The 15,976-nt window shown below is 51.5% G+C and overlaps 2 protein-coding genes across 2 annotated transcripts; both read left to right on the top strand.

Moving 5' to 3' along the window:
* Nucleotides 1–180: 180 nt before the first annotated feature.
* On the top strand, nucleotides 181–4,000 carry LOC113409201 (early activation antigen CD69-like; the record flags this gene model as incomplete). Its single annotated transcript, XM_026662871.1, has 4 exons — nucleotides 181–267; nucleotides 1,857–2,047; nucleotides 2,811–2,914; nucleotides 3,835–4,000. Coding segments are annotated over 4 exons (548 nt in total), but the record flags the coding sequence as incomplete, so codon positions are not given.
* Nucleotides 4,001–7,213: 3,213 nt separating this feature from the next.
* LOC113409202 (zinc finger protein 501-like) lies at nucleotides 7,214–15,147 on the top strand. Its single transcript, XM_026662873.1, has 3 exons — nucleotides 7,214–7,363; nucleotides 12,928–13,026; nucleotides 13,472–15,147. Exons 2-3 carry the CDS (start codon nucleotides 12,948–12,950, stop codon nucleotides 14,701–14,703), a joined length of 1,311 nt encoding a protein of 436 aa, XP_026518658.1. The 5' UTR covers nucleotides 7,214–7,363; nucleotides 12,928–12,947; the 3' UTR covers nucleotides 14,704–15,147.
* Nucleotides 15,148–15,976: the final 829 nt, after the last annotated feature.

Here is a 15,976-nt window from a genome sequence, read left to right as displayed (position 1 = left end):
TGCTGAGAGAGACAAGCTTTTGAGCTTACACAGAACCGAAGAGCTCTGTGTAGCTTGAATGCTGTCTCTTTCACCAACAGAAATGGGTCCAATAAAAGCTATTATCTCACACTCCTTGTCTCACTGGAAATCAAATCATTTCCCATTATTATTTAGATAACACCGCTCTCCCTATTTTAGGTGATTCATGTAACCGCAAGTTCAAGAAACGTGCTCTCCTAGTTGGCGTCTTCGTAGTTTTGATCACTATCATCTTTGTTCTGGCTGGTGAGTTCCCAGCCCTGTCTCTGCACTTCCTGTTTCGCCCTGGAGCGATCACAGTCACATATTCACACCTCCCCAGCCTCCAACTTCCGCTCCTTCCCTCTTACTACTTCATCACTGGCTCTTTAGATCAGCTCTCTAGTGTTACCCATGGGTGACCATCCCTGTGCCTCCTCCGCAATGAAAGGATTGTATTTTGAGCACACACCCCCGGGAATGCAGGAAGTTGGCGCCTATGGTAGAGGGGACCAGAGGTTTACCATAAACAGGGTCTGGAATCGCTGTGACAATCAGTAACATGAAATGGCATCTAGGTGTCACAGGGCAACTGGTCCCTTTAAGGGGAGATGGGGCCAGCCTCACTCGTGCCATAGTTAATTAGCTGCTTCCTAGCCTGAGGGAGGGTCAAGTGAGAGCTTAATCACCTGGCCTTATAAAGGGACTGAGAGCTGGAACCACAGGGACCAGGCAGGCTCCCTTGGAAGGCCTTGAGCAAGGGTCTGTAAGGAAAAGGGCTGGGAACTGGGTGGAGAGGGTGAGCTGATGGGAAGTCCTGAGGTTTGGCAGGACATCTTTGTTTGTTTGGGACTTCTTAATTTGGACCCTTGGCAACCTGGTGTGGATTGCCACGGGCACGCAGGGGCGAAAGAAAATGCAGGCCTGTTATTTACCAGGCTGCACGTGGCAATAGACTATATTGGTAAGGGATGCAAGGAGAGTATGGGTCACGCTGCAAACTGCAGACACACACACACACAACTAAAATTAATCAATTTAAAGTTTTATTGGGGATAATTACAAGGGGTAAGGGAGCAGCGTTTGATTAGCTAATAGAGTTAATGAAACTTAAAACACACAATGACTAAAATATCTACTAACAATATTTATAAACAAAGATGCAGCAATTAGTAATAACTGATACTTACAAATACAAACCAACGCATAACGACCGGCAAACGTAGAAACTCTGTTTGAAACACGTGAGCTGAGAGAGAGGCTTCGAGGTGATCAGGCTCGGTTACGGGTGTACACAGGATACACAGGATTCGTTTTTCTTTCTCCTCTCCCTGCCTGCACATGGCAGGCAGCCCATAAAGTACCAACTATGACATCATAGAAGTGTCATAGGGGACGGGGCCCACAACCTGTTTGTGTTCGTTTCTGATTGGCACAAGCAAAGTTTACACCAAGTAGGGGAGCAGGTGCCTCAAAGTCTGGCTTCGCCCCCAAAAGGTGAGGAAATGCATATTGCTTTAGAATGAGTGCAACACTGAATGACAAAAGAAGAGGCCAGGGCAATACCGGTATGGGCAAGTTTTACAGGATGCAGACAGGAACTCATCTCAACACCTGGAAGGGGATACATTTGTTGTGGACTTGAACGGAGGGCGAAGCTACATCTGCAGCACAGAGCAGTGGCTGGGAAGCTGAGGAGACCAACCTTGGAGAGGGAAACTGAGGCCTGGAACAGCAGCTGCACTATCCTTGGTTTAATGGGGGTCTCTGGTTCTGAGAACATTTATTGCCCCTTACCCCCCTCCTAGACAGAGAGGGAGAGAATCTCTGACCCTTTTTGACTTTCTCATTTTCAGGAGTAAAGTCTAACCCACCTTCAGTTGGCCCTGATCCTCCAGTTGCTGCCCGCTGCTGCCCGGACGGCTGGGTCGGTTATGGAGGGAAATGCTACTATTTCTCCGAGGCCGAAGGGACCTGGAACAAGAGCCAGAGCAACTGCTCCTCCTCCGGTGCCTCCCTGGCTGCGATCGACACCCCGCAGGAAATGGTGAGAGACCCTTTCAGACTTTAAAGCAGTAGTCCCCAGACTTTTGAGTGTTGTGCCTCCCCCCTTACTCCTGACCGTGCCTCCCTGTTGCCCCCCCGGAGGTGGGTTTGATCTCCCCCATGCTGCTGTTAGCTCCCCAGCCCGAGGCTCCGAGCTGCTAGTCCCAGGTTGGCTGGGGAGGGACAGGACTTGCTCTTCCCCTGCACAGCTGCTTGCGGGCGGGAGTTGACGGGGGAGATCAGACCTACCTCTGGGTACCTCCCCCAGCTGCAGGGTGCTCCCAGCAGCACGGGGGAGATCAGATCCACCTCCACCTCTGGTAACCTCTTACGGCTGCAGGAAGCCCTGGAGCTTCTGCCCAGCCCTGAAGCTTCCTGCAACTGGAGGAGGTACCCGGAGGGGGTCTGGTCTCCCCTGAGAGCAGCTGTGCAAGGGAGGAATAAGTTCTGTCCCTCCCCATCCCGGTGACTAGCAGCTGGAGATGGAGACACGGTAGTAGCCCCCAGCTTGGGCGCCCCCAGCCCTGCCCCTCCCCCCACATAGCTAGAGTTCACAGAGGAGATCTGATTTTATGGTCCGTGATGCGTTTTTCACGGCCGTGAATTTGGTAAGGCCCCAGCCGCAACCTTAACAAGGCAGGCTTTGCTGTCGCTGGCAGCTAGAACAGCCCTGCAGACTGCACGAGGCCCCATCAGCAGCACAGAGAGACTTGAATGCAGGTTGTGGTGAATAATTAATATCTTTCACTTCCTCTTTTGGAAAGGCTTTCATCAAGCGCCATAAAGACCTCTCTGAGCACTGGATCGGCCTCCGGAGGGAACCGGGCCAGCCCTGGAAATGGACCAACGGCACCGAATTCAATCACTGGTGAGTTCTCTTTCTTGTCAATGGGGGGGCCCTATCAGGGAAGTTGGCTTGGCTATAAATGTGACTGGTTAGCTGATGGGGCTGAGGCCAGGGATCACAAGAGAGGATCAGGTGACTTGCAGGCTTAGCTCAAAGGCCAGCCAGCTGCTCCGCGGAGAGCTGCAGGGAGCAGGTAGGGGCTGGCTGGAGGCAGGGCCCAGTTTAGTTCTTTGCTTTATGTTGAACTGTTTCGAGGAGTAAAACATATCCTGAGGAAACGGACAGAACTGCTGTTGTGATCGCTCTGAGACAAGCCTTAATAGCTCCGCTGATTACAGCTGGACTTAACCCAACCCTACTAAGGCCGTTTTCAGCATCCACACGTAACTGTTTTGCTGCTGACCATTTTAACAGAAGCATCAAGCCAGCAGACTTCCCCATCGCCACTGGATGAAGTCCCAGACCCTGGGGCAGATAGTTGCTATCACGGATTGCTGGCGTTGTGAAAGAAGAATTCAACCCCCTTCCCCAAATTTAGTCCTCTCCTTCATGTCCCCAAAATGGGGAGAGACAAAGGTGATGCATCCCCTTCCCGGTGACCAATGTTTCAGCTGCTTGATGGGTCCCAAAACTCGGTATTTTCCTAGATAAGAAAAGCCCCAGCTGTCCCTAACCTAACTCCTTAAACTTCCCAGTTTCCCCTGACAACTTCTGTGATGCAATTGTGTTTGGAACTTTGCACCAAAATTTTGCATCACACTGAAATTAAAAATTGGAGAGCTGCGTTTAATGTGAACCATAACCAGGGATGTTGGACTAACTGGATTATGCAAAAGGGGACAGTGGTACACAATGTAGAGGCCGTTGCCGCTTGCTTTCTGTCCGCTGTGCTGCATAGAATACGAAGCCTTGACTTTAATTCCGTGATGCTTGCAATGCAGGTTTGAAGTCAGAGCACAGGGTGAGTGCGCGTATCTGAACGATGAAGCCGTCACCTCTTCTTGGTGCGACACGGTGCGATACTGGATCTGCAGCAAGCCTGCCAGACTCACGCCAAGAGAGGAGAATGGAGCGCAAGGGCAAGCGGAGATGTCAGAGCTCAGCTGAAGTGGCTACTGTATGCACAGGGACACACGCACCCCCTCCCCGACTTTTCTACTCAACGTATTTGTTTCAATTTAGATCGAACTTGACACTTTTTTTTTAAAATGCACTTTATGTTTTTAAGGCAGCAGGGGGGTGGGGGCGGTAGTGACGTGCTGTATCTTGTTTCTGGGCAAGTGAAGGTGATCCAGAGCCTCTCAGCATCTGCTTTTTCCTCAGTGGTACCAAGATTTCAGCAAATTCTGAAGCACCAGACAGACTCTCAACTCCATGTCCTTGCGGTCTGCGAGCTGTCAGAGGGAAAACTGTTGCAGCGGGGATTCTCTGTCCAGCTCATAGGCGCCAACTCCATGGGTGCTCTGGGGCTGAAGCACCCGCGGGGAAAAAAATAGGGGGTGCTCAGCACCCGCCAGCCACAGTGGCTCCACAGCTCCCTGCCTGGCTGCGGATCAGCTGTTCCAGAACCTTATGGCACCTATTTGGGTATAAGCTTTCGTGGGCTGGAACCCACTTTATCAGATACATTTAAAAAAAACATTTTTTAAAAAAATGTTGTTGTCATCTGTTTGGTTTTTGTCTGGTTTTCTTTCTTTTTTTTTTTTTTTTTTTTTTTTTTTTTTTCCCTCTACCACAGTCTCTGTCTTTGTCCATTCTCTGCCAGCTCCACCTGCTGCGCAGGATTCCATGCTACCGATCTGCTTCCTTTGCAAACCTTCCTCCTCCGCTGTCAGGCCCTGCTACATGGAAAGTGAGAGTCTGGATCTTCCCACCTGGCCAAATAAAGAATCATGTGGCCTTATTCTCCTCTGCTTTGGGAAGATGGGACTGTCACAGTCCAGGGCAACTGCAACTATATTCCTCCCCTGTGGTCCCTCGAGGACACGCATTCTAGGCTCCTGGCTCCTTAGCCATCACCTCTCTTGGGCAGAACCCCACGTCTCCCTCCCTCCCGACCAGAGTTTTTCCAGTTCCCTGCCTTCCAGTGTGACATTCCCCCAGCAAGCCAGATGGCCTAAACAGGCTAATGTCTGCACTGTGGTGTCGCTCCAAAGGCTAGGAACAGCTATAATTGCCAGCAGTTATAAGTTACCCCACAGCCCTTTATAAGCAAGCATTTATTCTTACAGTGAAAGCACTACAAAGAAAAGAGGCGGAGTGAAGGTAGGGCACTGGGGGCTGGGATGGGAGAGGTGGAGCGAGGGTGGGGCCTTGGGGCAGAGATGGAGCACCCCCCCCTCCCCAGAAAAATAAAATCACATCTCTACAAAATCTTTGCATAGATTTTTAGATGCACAATCTGAGTATTCATCTTTAGCCTTAAATGCTTGGATTTTCAGACATACCATTTTTTAAATACATCCTTCAAAAGACCCTCCTTATCTAAAATACACATGCGAGCCCGGGCTGCTGTTGGGCATAGGGGCACCAGTTTAATAATACTGCGTAGGGCCCCATAAATCCTAAGGACGGCCCTGAAAGGGAGAGTAAATCAGGCTAACAATGAAATCTGAATTCAGCTGCAAATTGACCTTTGAGCGATTGCTGTAGCAGCGTAATGGGTCAGCCTCAAGCAGGCCTGTCTCTGGGCCTTTGCTGTTCCAGATCCTCTTGTAGTTTCCCTTCACTGGACGCTTCTCCTGATCCCTCTGGGTTTCCATGGCCTTTCAGGGGCTGCTCCTACTGCTGTTTCTCCCCCACCTTTCTGTGAGGCCCTGGGGAGTGAGGCCTGGGCTCCTCTGGGGCTGAGTCAGCACAGTTGGTTGTAATCAGCTGCAGAGACTCGGACCCAGAATTTTTCCCCTTTCCCAGCTTCTTCCACTCCTGGAATTCCAGATAGACCAGTCTGGGGTTAGTGTGCTAAGCCTGGGATTCCTCTTTTCATCCACTGCTCCCCTTACCAATGCACACATCCAGACTGGCTCTCAGTAACCTCATCATCTTCCATTTCATTAGCCCCCTTACTCCCCCTAAAGATCCCCACGCGCCTTAGAAACAAACTGAAGACCGAGCTCACTGGGCTGTGCAGAGAGGTGGTCGCATTCCACTGAGTGGAGTGGAACAAAACAGCAGCTGTGCCAGCAACATGAGTCAGCAGTTTTGGAAAAGCCAGGAAGGAAACTCCTGTGTCCGGCAGATACTTTCACTGGACGTTGAACGAGTGAGACAGGAACTTGGGCTGGGGTTTGGTCAGGAGAACAAGGCTAACGTTCCTGCTCCGGGGAAAACGGCGTTTATATGTGTCGGTGTGTCTAGATACTGACCACGGACACGCTATTAAGCCATTAGTACAACAGCCCCCAGATATGCATCTTATGTTAGCCCACCACACAGCTGTTTTATCATCATATTACTTCAGAAACAATATGAAGCTCCGGAGAATCATAGACACGTAGGGCTGGAAACAAAAAAGGTCAGATCAGCCTCAAGACTGGATCTAGGCTGGAATTTTCCTGGGAAATGTGGAGTGATTTGAACACGGGGTCGCTGATTTACAACCTAAATATATAGGCATTTTTCACAATCCCAAAAGTCTTCCAAGCCAGGCTTTGCAGAGGCACCCAAGGGAGTGATCTTGCCCAAATAATTGAATTCCCTTGGGTGCGCCTGCAAAGGGCTCAGGCCGTATCCAAAAGGCAGGAGGCCGTGAGACCTAGGGCTAGATGATGACCTCCTGAGGTCTCATCCAGCCCTAATCGTCTATGATGCTACGTGCGGTGGCAGTTTGTTATGTCCCACCGGGCACAGGCTGCTCTGTAGTGGAGTATTGGCATTAATAGGCAGTTAATGAGGCCATTGGCTTTGTAGCAGGGGCCGGGCTGCTGGTGACCTGTCTGCCCCCGGGCTCTTGCCCTGAGATCTGCAACTAGCGGTGACTTTCCATAGGCGCTGGACTGGCTCCTGCGGGTGCCAGGCTGGACGATGGGTGGGGGAGGGTGTCAGGAGCGGGGCAGGGCCCCCGAGGGCGCAGCCAGCCCCGCGGGGAGAGGCAGGAGCCCTGCCCCGGCAGTGCCTCCGGCGGCCGCTAGGTGTCCCCGCGCTGCAGCGCCCCGGCCGGCGGGCGAGGCCCCTGGTAAACAGCCGAGGCCAGGCTGGAGCCGAGCGGGGTGGAGGGCGCGGGCTGCAGCCGGAGCTCGGTAGAGCCGGGTCCTGCGGGGGCGGGGCGCCGGGAGGGGGGCCGGGCTGAGCGCGGGAGGGGCCGGAAGCGAAGCGGGGCGCGCAGCCCAGCGGCCCTCAACCTGCTCCAGGGCAGCTCTGGGCTCGCTGCAGCCAGCCCGGTCCGTCCGTCCGCCCCTTCCCCCCACCTAGCTCAGGGGGGTGCACAGCTGCGGCCCGCGGGATCTCCGGGACAGCTGGGATGGTGCGCTGGTGAGGAGGGGGGACCTGTGTCTGTGCAGGGCTCTGGGGTGTGATCTGCTCTCTGTGCAGGGCTGGGGGGGATTGGTGCCTGTGCAGAGATGTGTGTGTGTGTGTGTATGGGTGAGTGGTGCCTGTGCAGAGATGTGTGTGTGTATGGGTGAGTGGTGCCTGTGCAGGGGTGTGTATGGTGGGGGGTTGGGTGCTCTCTGTGCAGGGCTCTATGGATGGACTTGATTTAAATTTTAAATCATGATTTAATCAAGTCTTCCTGACTAGTGATTTAAATAATAGATTTCTAAATAAAAGTGCATTGTTTTTGGTTGTTATAACCTTAATACATATTCTTTGCAACTCAGAGATAGATGTAGGCTTCATTTTTAGAAGGTACACACTATTTTTTGTTAAGTGGTTTATTTTGAAAACTTTTCAGATGAGTTTTACAGCTATATCAGAAAATGAATGGTTGTTTGGTTATTTCATTTACCAAAGGTAATTGAAGCAGATTTTTATGAAGTCATCAGGACGTGAACTATCTCCAATTCAACAGGTTAATCATTAATATTTGGAGGATTTTCTTGCCGTGCTGAATTAGGAGGAGAACATCACCAGACAGACATTTAAATTGTTTTATTTAACTAAAACAACAATGTTATGTATTCTGGATTTTTTTCTTCAGTGTCAAACATATAATATATTAACAAAACAAGCATATGAGTTTTTAAATTTAGTTAAACATTCAAGTTTTTTAAAATCAGGTTTGTTTTTGTTAAAATTGTTTTCAACTAAAATAGTTAAATGAAATATTTAAAAAAAAACAAAATTAAATCTACTGTCAGCCAGGTCAACATGAGAAACTTAAAATATTGGCTTCTGTAGCTAACTCGGTCATCTTAACCTTCATTTTCCTGTTTGTTCATATTCTGGAAAAGAAAAATAAGTTTTCCCTGCTTTGTCAGGTCCCAAACGATTTCTCAATTTGGAATGAATTAGTTCAAATGAAGAAAATAGTCTTTCTACACCGACCGAAGAAGAAGCAGCTACTGCTGTTAAAAGTGAGATTATCACTTCAACAGTCTCTGAATCCAAGTACTTAAGTGACTTCCACTGGTTCACTGGTGTGACTTTCTTGAAAACATCAGCAAACCTATATTTCTTGAATGGTTCACCCTTAGCTCTGAAGTTTATTATAGTTGGCATTATGGAGGGATGATTGCTGCATGTCCATGTCCTAGCCAACTCCTCTTCTTCAGCAGTTAAGGTTTGACCCTGGTACTGAGTATTGAGAATATTTGCAAGAAAATGAGCTGGAGATAGTGCTTGTCCCATTTGTTTTTTTTAAATGCTTGTAATTTAAGTCTGTCATTGCATATTTCTCTTTTTAAGGTCTCACTTAGTTCCTTCCAAACTTTGGCTGTGACAGTGCCATCTATTTTTTTACGATTTTGTTCACAAACTGTCATCGGTTCTTGATATAGTGCTCAAAACAGGCCACTACTGAGTTCCATCGCACGTCTTGTGGGAGAGTTAGCTTGGTTCCTCCCACTTTTTTCAGAGCAGCTGCTGCAAAGTGGTTGTTAGGGAAGTATTTTGCAATTCAACAACATTAGCCTTTATTTCTGGAACAATGAAGTCTTTGGCTAGGAGGTGCATCAAATGAGCACTGCAACCATATGTTATTAACTTGGGACTCTCTTCTAAATAATTTTCTTCTCATCTTGGATACATTAGCAGCATTGTCTGTGACCAAGCTGCGTACTAGACATTTTGAATTTTTTTTCACAGTTTGTTATAGCTTTTACTGCTACTTCTTGTAAGTATTCTGCTGTGTGAGCATTTCCTGATGTATCCATTGTTTCTGTAAGGAAGACATTCCCGTCTTCTGTTGTCACACAAGCTCATACAACAGGATCATTGTGGACATTGCTCCACCCATCAAGACTCAGGTTAACAATTTCACCCTCTAGACCTTTTGCACACTGCTCAATTTCTCTTTCATGCATTTTATCCAGCAATTTGCCTGCATCATCTGCTCTATTGGGTGGACTGTATCCTGGTCTTAATGACTGAGCCATGTTAATGAAGTGTGGGTTCTCAATCGTACGGAAAGGAGAGTCTGTTGCATAAACAAACCGGGCAATTTTTTCATGAATTACCTCTTGTTGTAATCTGCTGGTTCTTATCACAAATTTATCTATGGTTGTTTCTGGATGATGGAGATTTTTTTTTTTTCTTTTTGCTACAGGTGATATACTGTGGCTCTGTGACATACATGATGTGACTGAAACACTGTCATTGGCAGATAACTCTGAAACTATAGAAAATGATGGTGATCTTGAAGGTGGATAGTCTTCAGAATCCTGTATGTTGAGGATGGATTCTCCTAAACAAAATAAGTCAATGCAGTTATTTAATTATTATTACCATACTGCTCATTTAGTATTACTCATTGCATTCACTGACACTTGGTACTACTTTAAAGGTGAAGGAAGATCTGCCTATTTCAGCTATTCATTTTTTCTCACAACTACATCTAAAATGATAGTACCATAGAGTAAAAACTATATTTTTTGCTCAAACATGAGAATTCAAGAATAGTCCAGAAGGAAGACAGGCAGTTCTTAAGAAAGAAGTATGAAATAAAAAAGTTTACCAACGTGAAGATCCTGCATGTTTAGACACGTTCTTTTCATCATCTTCAACGCAGCTTCCTCCTGAGAAGGAACACGTCTCATGATGTTTCATTCGGTCAACCAGGCCTTGCATTTCTTTATTGCACTGTTTGCGTTTTGCACGCATGTCTGTCCTACCCACAGGTAGAGGAACTTCATTAAAATATTCCCAAACTGGGTCTCTTTTACGACCTGCTGCCATTGTAAGTTTTCCCTTCTAGTGAGAGAATGGTATGGAAGATCTGGTATGGTAGATCTCAAATCAATGAAGGCTACACTCAGAAAGACCTCAAGACTTCTGGAATATGCTGCTCAAACAGTTTCACTTTTGTTTCTACTGCCTGTCCCTCCCTTCTCACATTTATCTCCAGACTTCTTCTCCTTGTCCAGATCTATTCCGCCCCCAACAATCTTCTATTCATTGAACTTTTTGAAACTTTGCACTTTTAGAGAGAGGTAAGGGATTGACTCTGTGTACCCAAATTTGCAGAGGGACAATAGAGTTGAGGTCTGTTATTTCTCACCTCTATATATTATTTATTTATTTAAAAACATTTTTGCTGTTAACAAGCATGCTATCTCTGGAGACACAAATCCACACTTTGAGAACTGCAAAACTAAGCATCTCTGATGGTATCTTCTAGACTGAGCACTGAGTCCCAGTGGGTAGATAGCAAGATTAACCTAAATAATTTATATAGAAGCCCCTGGAACCCCATAAGATTATGTCCCTAATCCATAAACTATTAGAACTCATTTACAAATTTTTTTTTAAATATTACATGAATATATTGTCTCATACTATAGAATTAGAATTTATAATCCCTATTCCATGATGAGATATCTTTGAGCTATAATGTATCTTAATTAAAACTATCATTAGATAGGATATTGCCTCAAAAAGCATTTTATCCAAAAAATCTGATTTAAATAAAAACTGATTTTTTTTTTATTTAAAATTTTTTTTTGAATTTTATCCACCCTGAGCTACTATAAATTGGGTGCAGAATTGGTTGGAAAACCGTTCCCAGAGAGTAGTTATCAGTGGTTCACAGTCATGCTGGAAGGGCATAACGAGTGGGGTCTCACAGGGATCAGTTCTGGGTTAGGGTTCTGTTCAGTTCTGTTCAATATCTTCAATGATTCAGATAATGGCATAGAGAGCGCACACACTTATAAAGTTTGTGGCCGATGCCAAGCTGGGAGGGGTTGCAAGTGCTTTGGAGGACAGGGTTAAAATTCAGAATGATCTGGACAAACTGGAAAAATAGTCTGAAGTAAACAGGATGAAATTCAATACGGACAAATGCAAAGTACTCCACGTAGGAAGGAACAATCAGTTGCGCACATACAAACTGGGAAATGATGGCCTAGGAAGGAGTACTGCGGAAAGAGGTCTGGGGGTCAGAGTGGATCACAAGCTAAATATGAGTCAACAGTGTAACACTGTTGCAAAAAAAGGAACATCATTCCGGGATGTATTAGTCAGAGTGTTGTCAGCAAGTCTCAAGAAGTAATTCTGCCGCTTTACTCCACATTGATATGCCCTCAACTGGATACTGTGTTCAGTTCTGAGCGCCACTTTTCAGGAGCGATGTGGACAAATTGGAGAAAATCCAGAGAAGAGCAACTAAAATGATTAAAGGTCTAAAAAACGTGACTTCTGAGGGAAGATTGAAAGGAGTGGGTTTGTTTAGTCTGGAGAAGAAAAGACTGAGGGGGGACATGCTAACAGTTTTCGAGTACATAAAAGGTTGTTACCAGGAGGAGGGAGGTAAATTGTTCTCCTTAACCTCTGAGGATAAAGCAGCAATGGGCTTAAATTGCAGCAAGGGCAGTTGAGGTTGGACGCTACGAAAAACTTCTTGTCAGGGTGGTTAGACACTGGAATAAATTGCCTAGGGAGGCTGTGGGATCTCCATCACTGGAGATTTCTAGGAGCAGATTAGAGAAACACCTGTCAGGGGTAATGCTTAGTCCTGCCACAAGTGCAAGGGACTAGACTCAATGACCTCTCGAGGTCCCTTCCAGTCCTATGGTTCCGTGATGAGGGGGAGTCGGGAGAGGGGCTGCTTTGCGGTAGCACTCAGAGCCGTTTGGAGATCAGGCCTTATGTTTCCGGGCCCTGCACAAGCACAGAACGAAGACGCTCCTTGGGCCAAGGAGTTGGGGCGCTGTCCCAGCGGCGGGGGTGGCAGTGCAGGGGTCCCTGGGCGTGCTGTGGAGTGAGGGGGGTTTCCTCATTAGCGTGAGGCACGTCCTCCCTAGGTCGAGTCCAGTGGGGTGATGCTGTCAAATGTTTCTAGCAGGAGCACGCTCAGAGCGCTGCGGCTCAGAAGACCACAGAGCTGTTCCCCGTAGAGCTCTGGGGGCCAGGCCGTGTGCTCTGGGGCCTGCAGGGGCTGAGTACACAGTCTGCTCTGGAAAGTGTAGGAATCTTTGCCACCCCCTTGTGACTGAGGGGATCGCTGGCTCTGCCCCATGCAGTGGAGTCCCCGGTGGGGCTGTTGGCTCACGGGACGTGGGCTGAGGTAACTGACACTTCCTTGACTTGCTCCTTTGCCCAGAGTTTGTGTTCACCACACAGGGTGGCCTTAGCCAGGCCAGCTGTTTCCCACTCGTCCCGTTCAGAGGCTCAGTCCTGGCGCTGCACGGAGCCAGTTTGGTTCAAGGGGCTTTTCTACCCCATGTTAGTGAGCGGCTGTGGAGCCACGCTGGCACCATGGCTCGGGGAGCCCTGGGGTCGTCTCCCCTCCACTCTGATTGTTTGTGTCTGAATTAACCCTCCTGTGTTTCCACAGGCGTTTCCTGGCTGTCTCGTCCATGCCAGCCCCGAGTGGCAGATGAATGCCAAGCCGGGTGGGTATTTACTTGGATCCCACCTGCTCTGTTCTCTCCCAGCAGGGCCCCAATCCCGATACTGGATGGAGCGAGGGGAAGAGCTGCAAGTCCCAGATCTCAGCAAAGACGAGGATGACGAGAGCTGGCCGGGCCCCCAAACAGGTGAGGGATTAATAAGCCCAGCTGAGAGGGGTGGGGGTAGCTGGGACCCCCCACAGCCACCCCTGCAAGCCCTCCTGGCCCAGCTCCTCTCCGAGGTTGTCACCACCCTCTCCCTGATCTGTGTGCACCTAGTACCCATCCCACCACCTGCGCCAGGGCCCCCAGAACCATATGAGAGCCAGGTCTTGGCTCTCACTGAAAAAGCAAATAATATTTCCAGCCCACACAGAGGCAAAGAAAAGCCTGTGAACGTGTGCTGGGTGGTGCTGACGCCTGCCTGAATCGGCAGCAGCCTGAAAAAGCTGCAAGAGGTGTGACCGTCCCCTTCAATCCCTGCTCAGAAACCGGCTCCAGGGAGGGGCGGGGCCACGTGGGCGGTGCCGTAGTTGGGGCCCTGTCCTCCTGTGGGGACAGCTCCGGCCTGACTGCCCATTTGTTCCTGCAGGTGAGAGGCTGGCGAGCGTGGCTGGGGCAGAGGATGCTGCACCGGGAAGGGATGGCACCAGCACTGATGTGGAGCCGGTGGGGGGAGCGTGGCACAAAGACCCTGCTGCAGGGGCAGAGGAGGCGGTGCCCGGGGGCAGGGCCAGGGTGGAGGAGGCCATGCCGGGAGGTAGCGCTGATGCAGAGCCGGCGCGGCACAGAGACCCCACCGTCAGGCGGCCCTTTAAATGTGGCGAGTGTGGGAAGAGCTTCCGGCAGAGCGCCACGCTGACCAGGCACCAGCTGCTACATGCGAGCGAGAGGCCCTACGTCTGCACCACCTGCAGCAAAGGCTTTTGCGACGGCGCGGCGCTGGCCGCGCACCAACGGGCACACACGGGCGAGCGCCCCTTCCCCTGCCTGGCGTGCGGCAAGGCCTTTGCCGGCAGCTCGGCGCTGCTGGTGCATCAGCGAGTGCACACCAGCGAGCGTCCCTACCGCTGCGGGGAGTGCGGGCAGAGCTTCCGGCAGAGCGCCCACCTGGCGCAGCACCAGCAGGGCGCCCACGCCAGCCCGCGCCCCCACGCCTGCGCTCACTGCGGCAAGAGCTTCGGGCTGCGCTGCACGCTGGCACGGCACTTGCGGACGCACCGTGTCGAACAGCCCCACGCCTGCCCAGACTGCCCCCGCCGCTTCCACCACCGCGCCCACCTGCTCCGGCACCGGCTGGCGCACACGGGCGAACGCCCCTTCCCCTGCCCGGTCTGCGGCAAAGCCTTTGCCCTGAGCGCCACGTTGCTGCGGCACCAGCTGGTGCACACGGGCGAGCGCCCCCACTGCTGTGAGGAGTGCGGGCGCAGCTACACACAGAGCTCCTACCTGCGGCAGCACCAGCGCAGCGCCCATGCCGGCCAGCGCCCCCACACCTGCCCTGACTGCGGCCAGGCCTTCGCCGACCGGGCCAACCTCCTGCGGCACCAGCGGGGCCACACGGACGCCCGACCCCACACCTGTGCTGAGTGCGGGCGGCGCTTTGCCCAGCTGGCCAGCCTGGTGGAGCACCGCCGGCGGCACACGGGCGAGAAACCTCACGAGTGCCCCCGCTGCGGGCGCCGCTTCCGCCACCACTCGGCCCTGCTTCGCCACCAGCGCTCCCATGCTGGGGAACGCCCCTTCCGCTGCGGGCAGTGCGGGCGTGGCTACACCCGCAGCTCCAACCTCCTGCTGCACCAGCGGGTGCATGCTGCTGAGTGACATCCCCTCCCCCAGGACAGTCACCGGCATCCGGTGCCTCCCACACTCCCCATGCTGGGATGGGCCTGGCCTGGCCCTGACCACAGTCCGCACTGTTGCATGGCCACTCCCCGCCCACTGCCCAGGAATGGGGGTGGCTGGGCCCATCCCGGTACCGAGTGTGAGTGAAGCTGCTGCCAGCAGTCATGGTTCCTCCAGCCCCAGGTAGCAAACATGGGGGCAGAGCTTCCTGCAGGGTGGGGCCCTGCTCAGGGGTGGGGCTCAGGGAATGGGGGCTGTGCCCAGGCAGTGCCTGACCCCCTTTTTCTCCCCTTTTGCTGGCTGGTGCTGCCCGGGCTGCTGCCCCAACACCCTGGACCCTGCCGTGTGGCCCAGCCAAGCCAAAACCCACCCTGCAGCTGCTTAGCTGTGCGCGGGGCGGGGGCACAGAAGCAGGGGGACGCCAGCACTCAATGCAGGCTTGTGGGAAACAGGGGAGGGGCTGCGGGGAGGGATGTGGGTTGGGGGAGCAGCTTCAAATGAATTTTCTAAAATGTTTTGTTACAAAATGAAAATAAACCCGTGACATTCCCAGGGCGCTGTGGGGTGTCTGCAGTGGGCAGGCACTGGGCCCCATGGCCTGACCACACCAAGCGCCCCTGAGGGGAATGCCAGCTGGGCACAGGCACCCGGGGTTGCTATGGCTTCATCCTGGCTCCACTTCGGAGAAATGTCTCTTTGGGGGCTTTTGTTGCCGCCACAATGTGTGTGACCGTGGGCAGTGCCGCCTCCCTGCTCTGTGCTAGTCGCTCTGAGAGGAGCCAGCTGCCTCCCTCCTCTCAGGGGGGCACGATCCTTTGCAATGCCCGTAACTGTCTCACGTCCCAGCCTCTTGGCACCGCAGCTGGAGGGGTCTGTTCATTGCAGTCCCAACGCATTGGACCTCCTCCCTCCCAGGTTCTCTGGCCGCCAGGTGGGACGGGGCTAGGCTGGCTCAGGTCACCATCCTGCTGTGCTGTGAGACCAGCTGGCATGGGGTCACCATCGGTCGCTGCCTCTGGAAATCACTAGCGTGCCGTGGCCCTCAGCAGGCTCCGCATTTCCTCTGCCTGGAAGTGTCTAAAGCGGCTGCAGAACGGCCTCCGGCCGGCCTGGGTACTCTGGGCCTTGCTTATGGGCCCAGAGCCTCAGATCAGCTTTACGCCTCGTCTGCCACCTGTGGGGTGGGCTGTGGCTGCAGCAGCGTGGCCAGGCCGCCAGTGCAGAGCGGCAGATACTGCCTGGTGTCAGCAAT

This window comes from Terrapene carolina, unplaced genomic scaffold (assembly GCF_002925995.2).
Source record: "Terrapene carolina triunguis isolate 2854851 unplaced genomic scaffold, T_m_triunguis-2.0 Scaffold30985, whole genome shotgun sequence".
Taxonomy (NCBI): Eukaryota; Metazoa; Chordata; order Testudines; family Emydidae; genus Terrapene; species Terrapene triunguis.
This window is presented reverse-complemented; position numbering and strand designations above follow the sequence as displayed.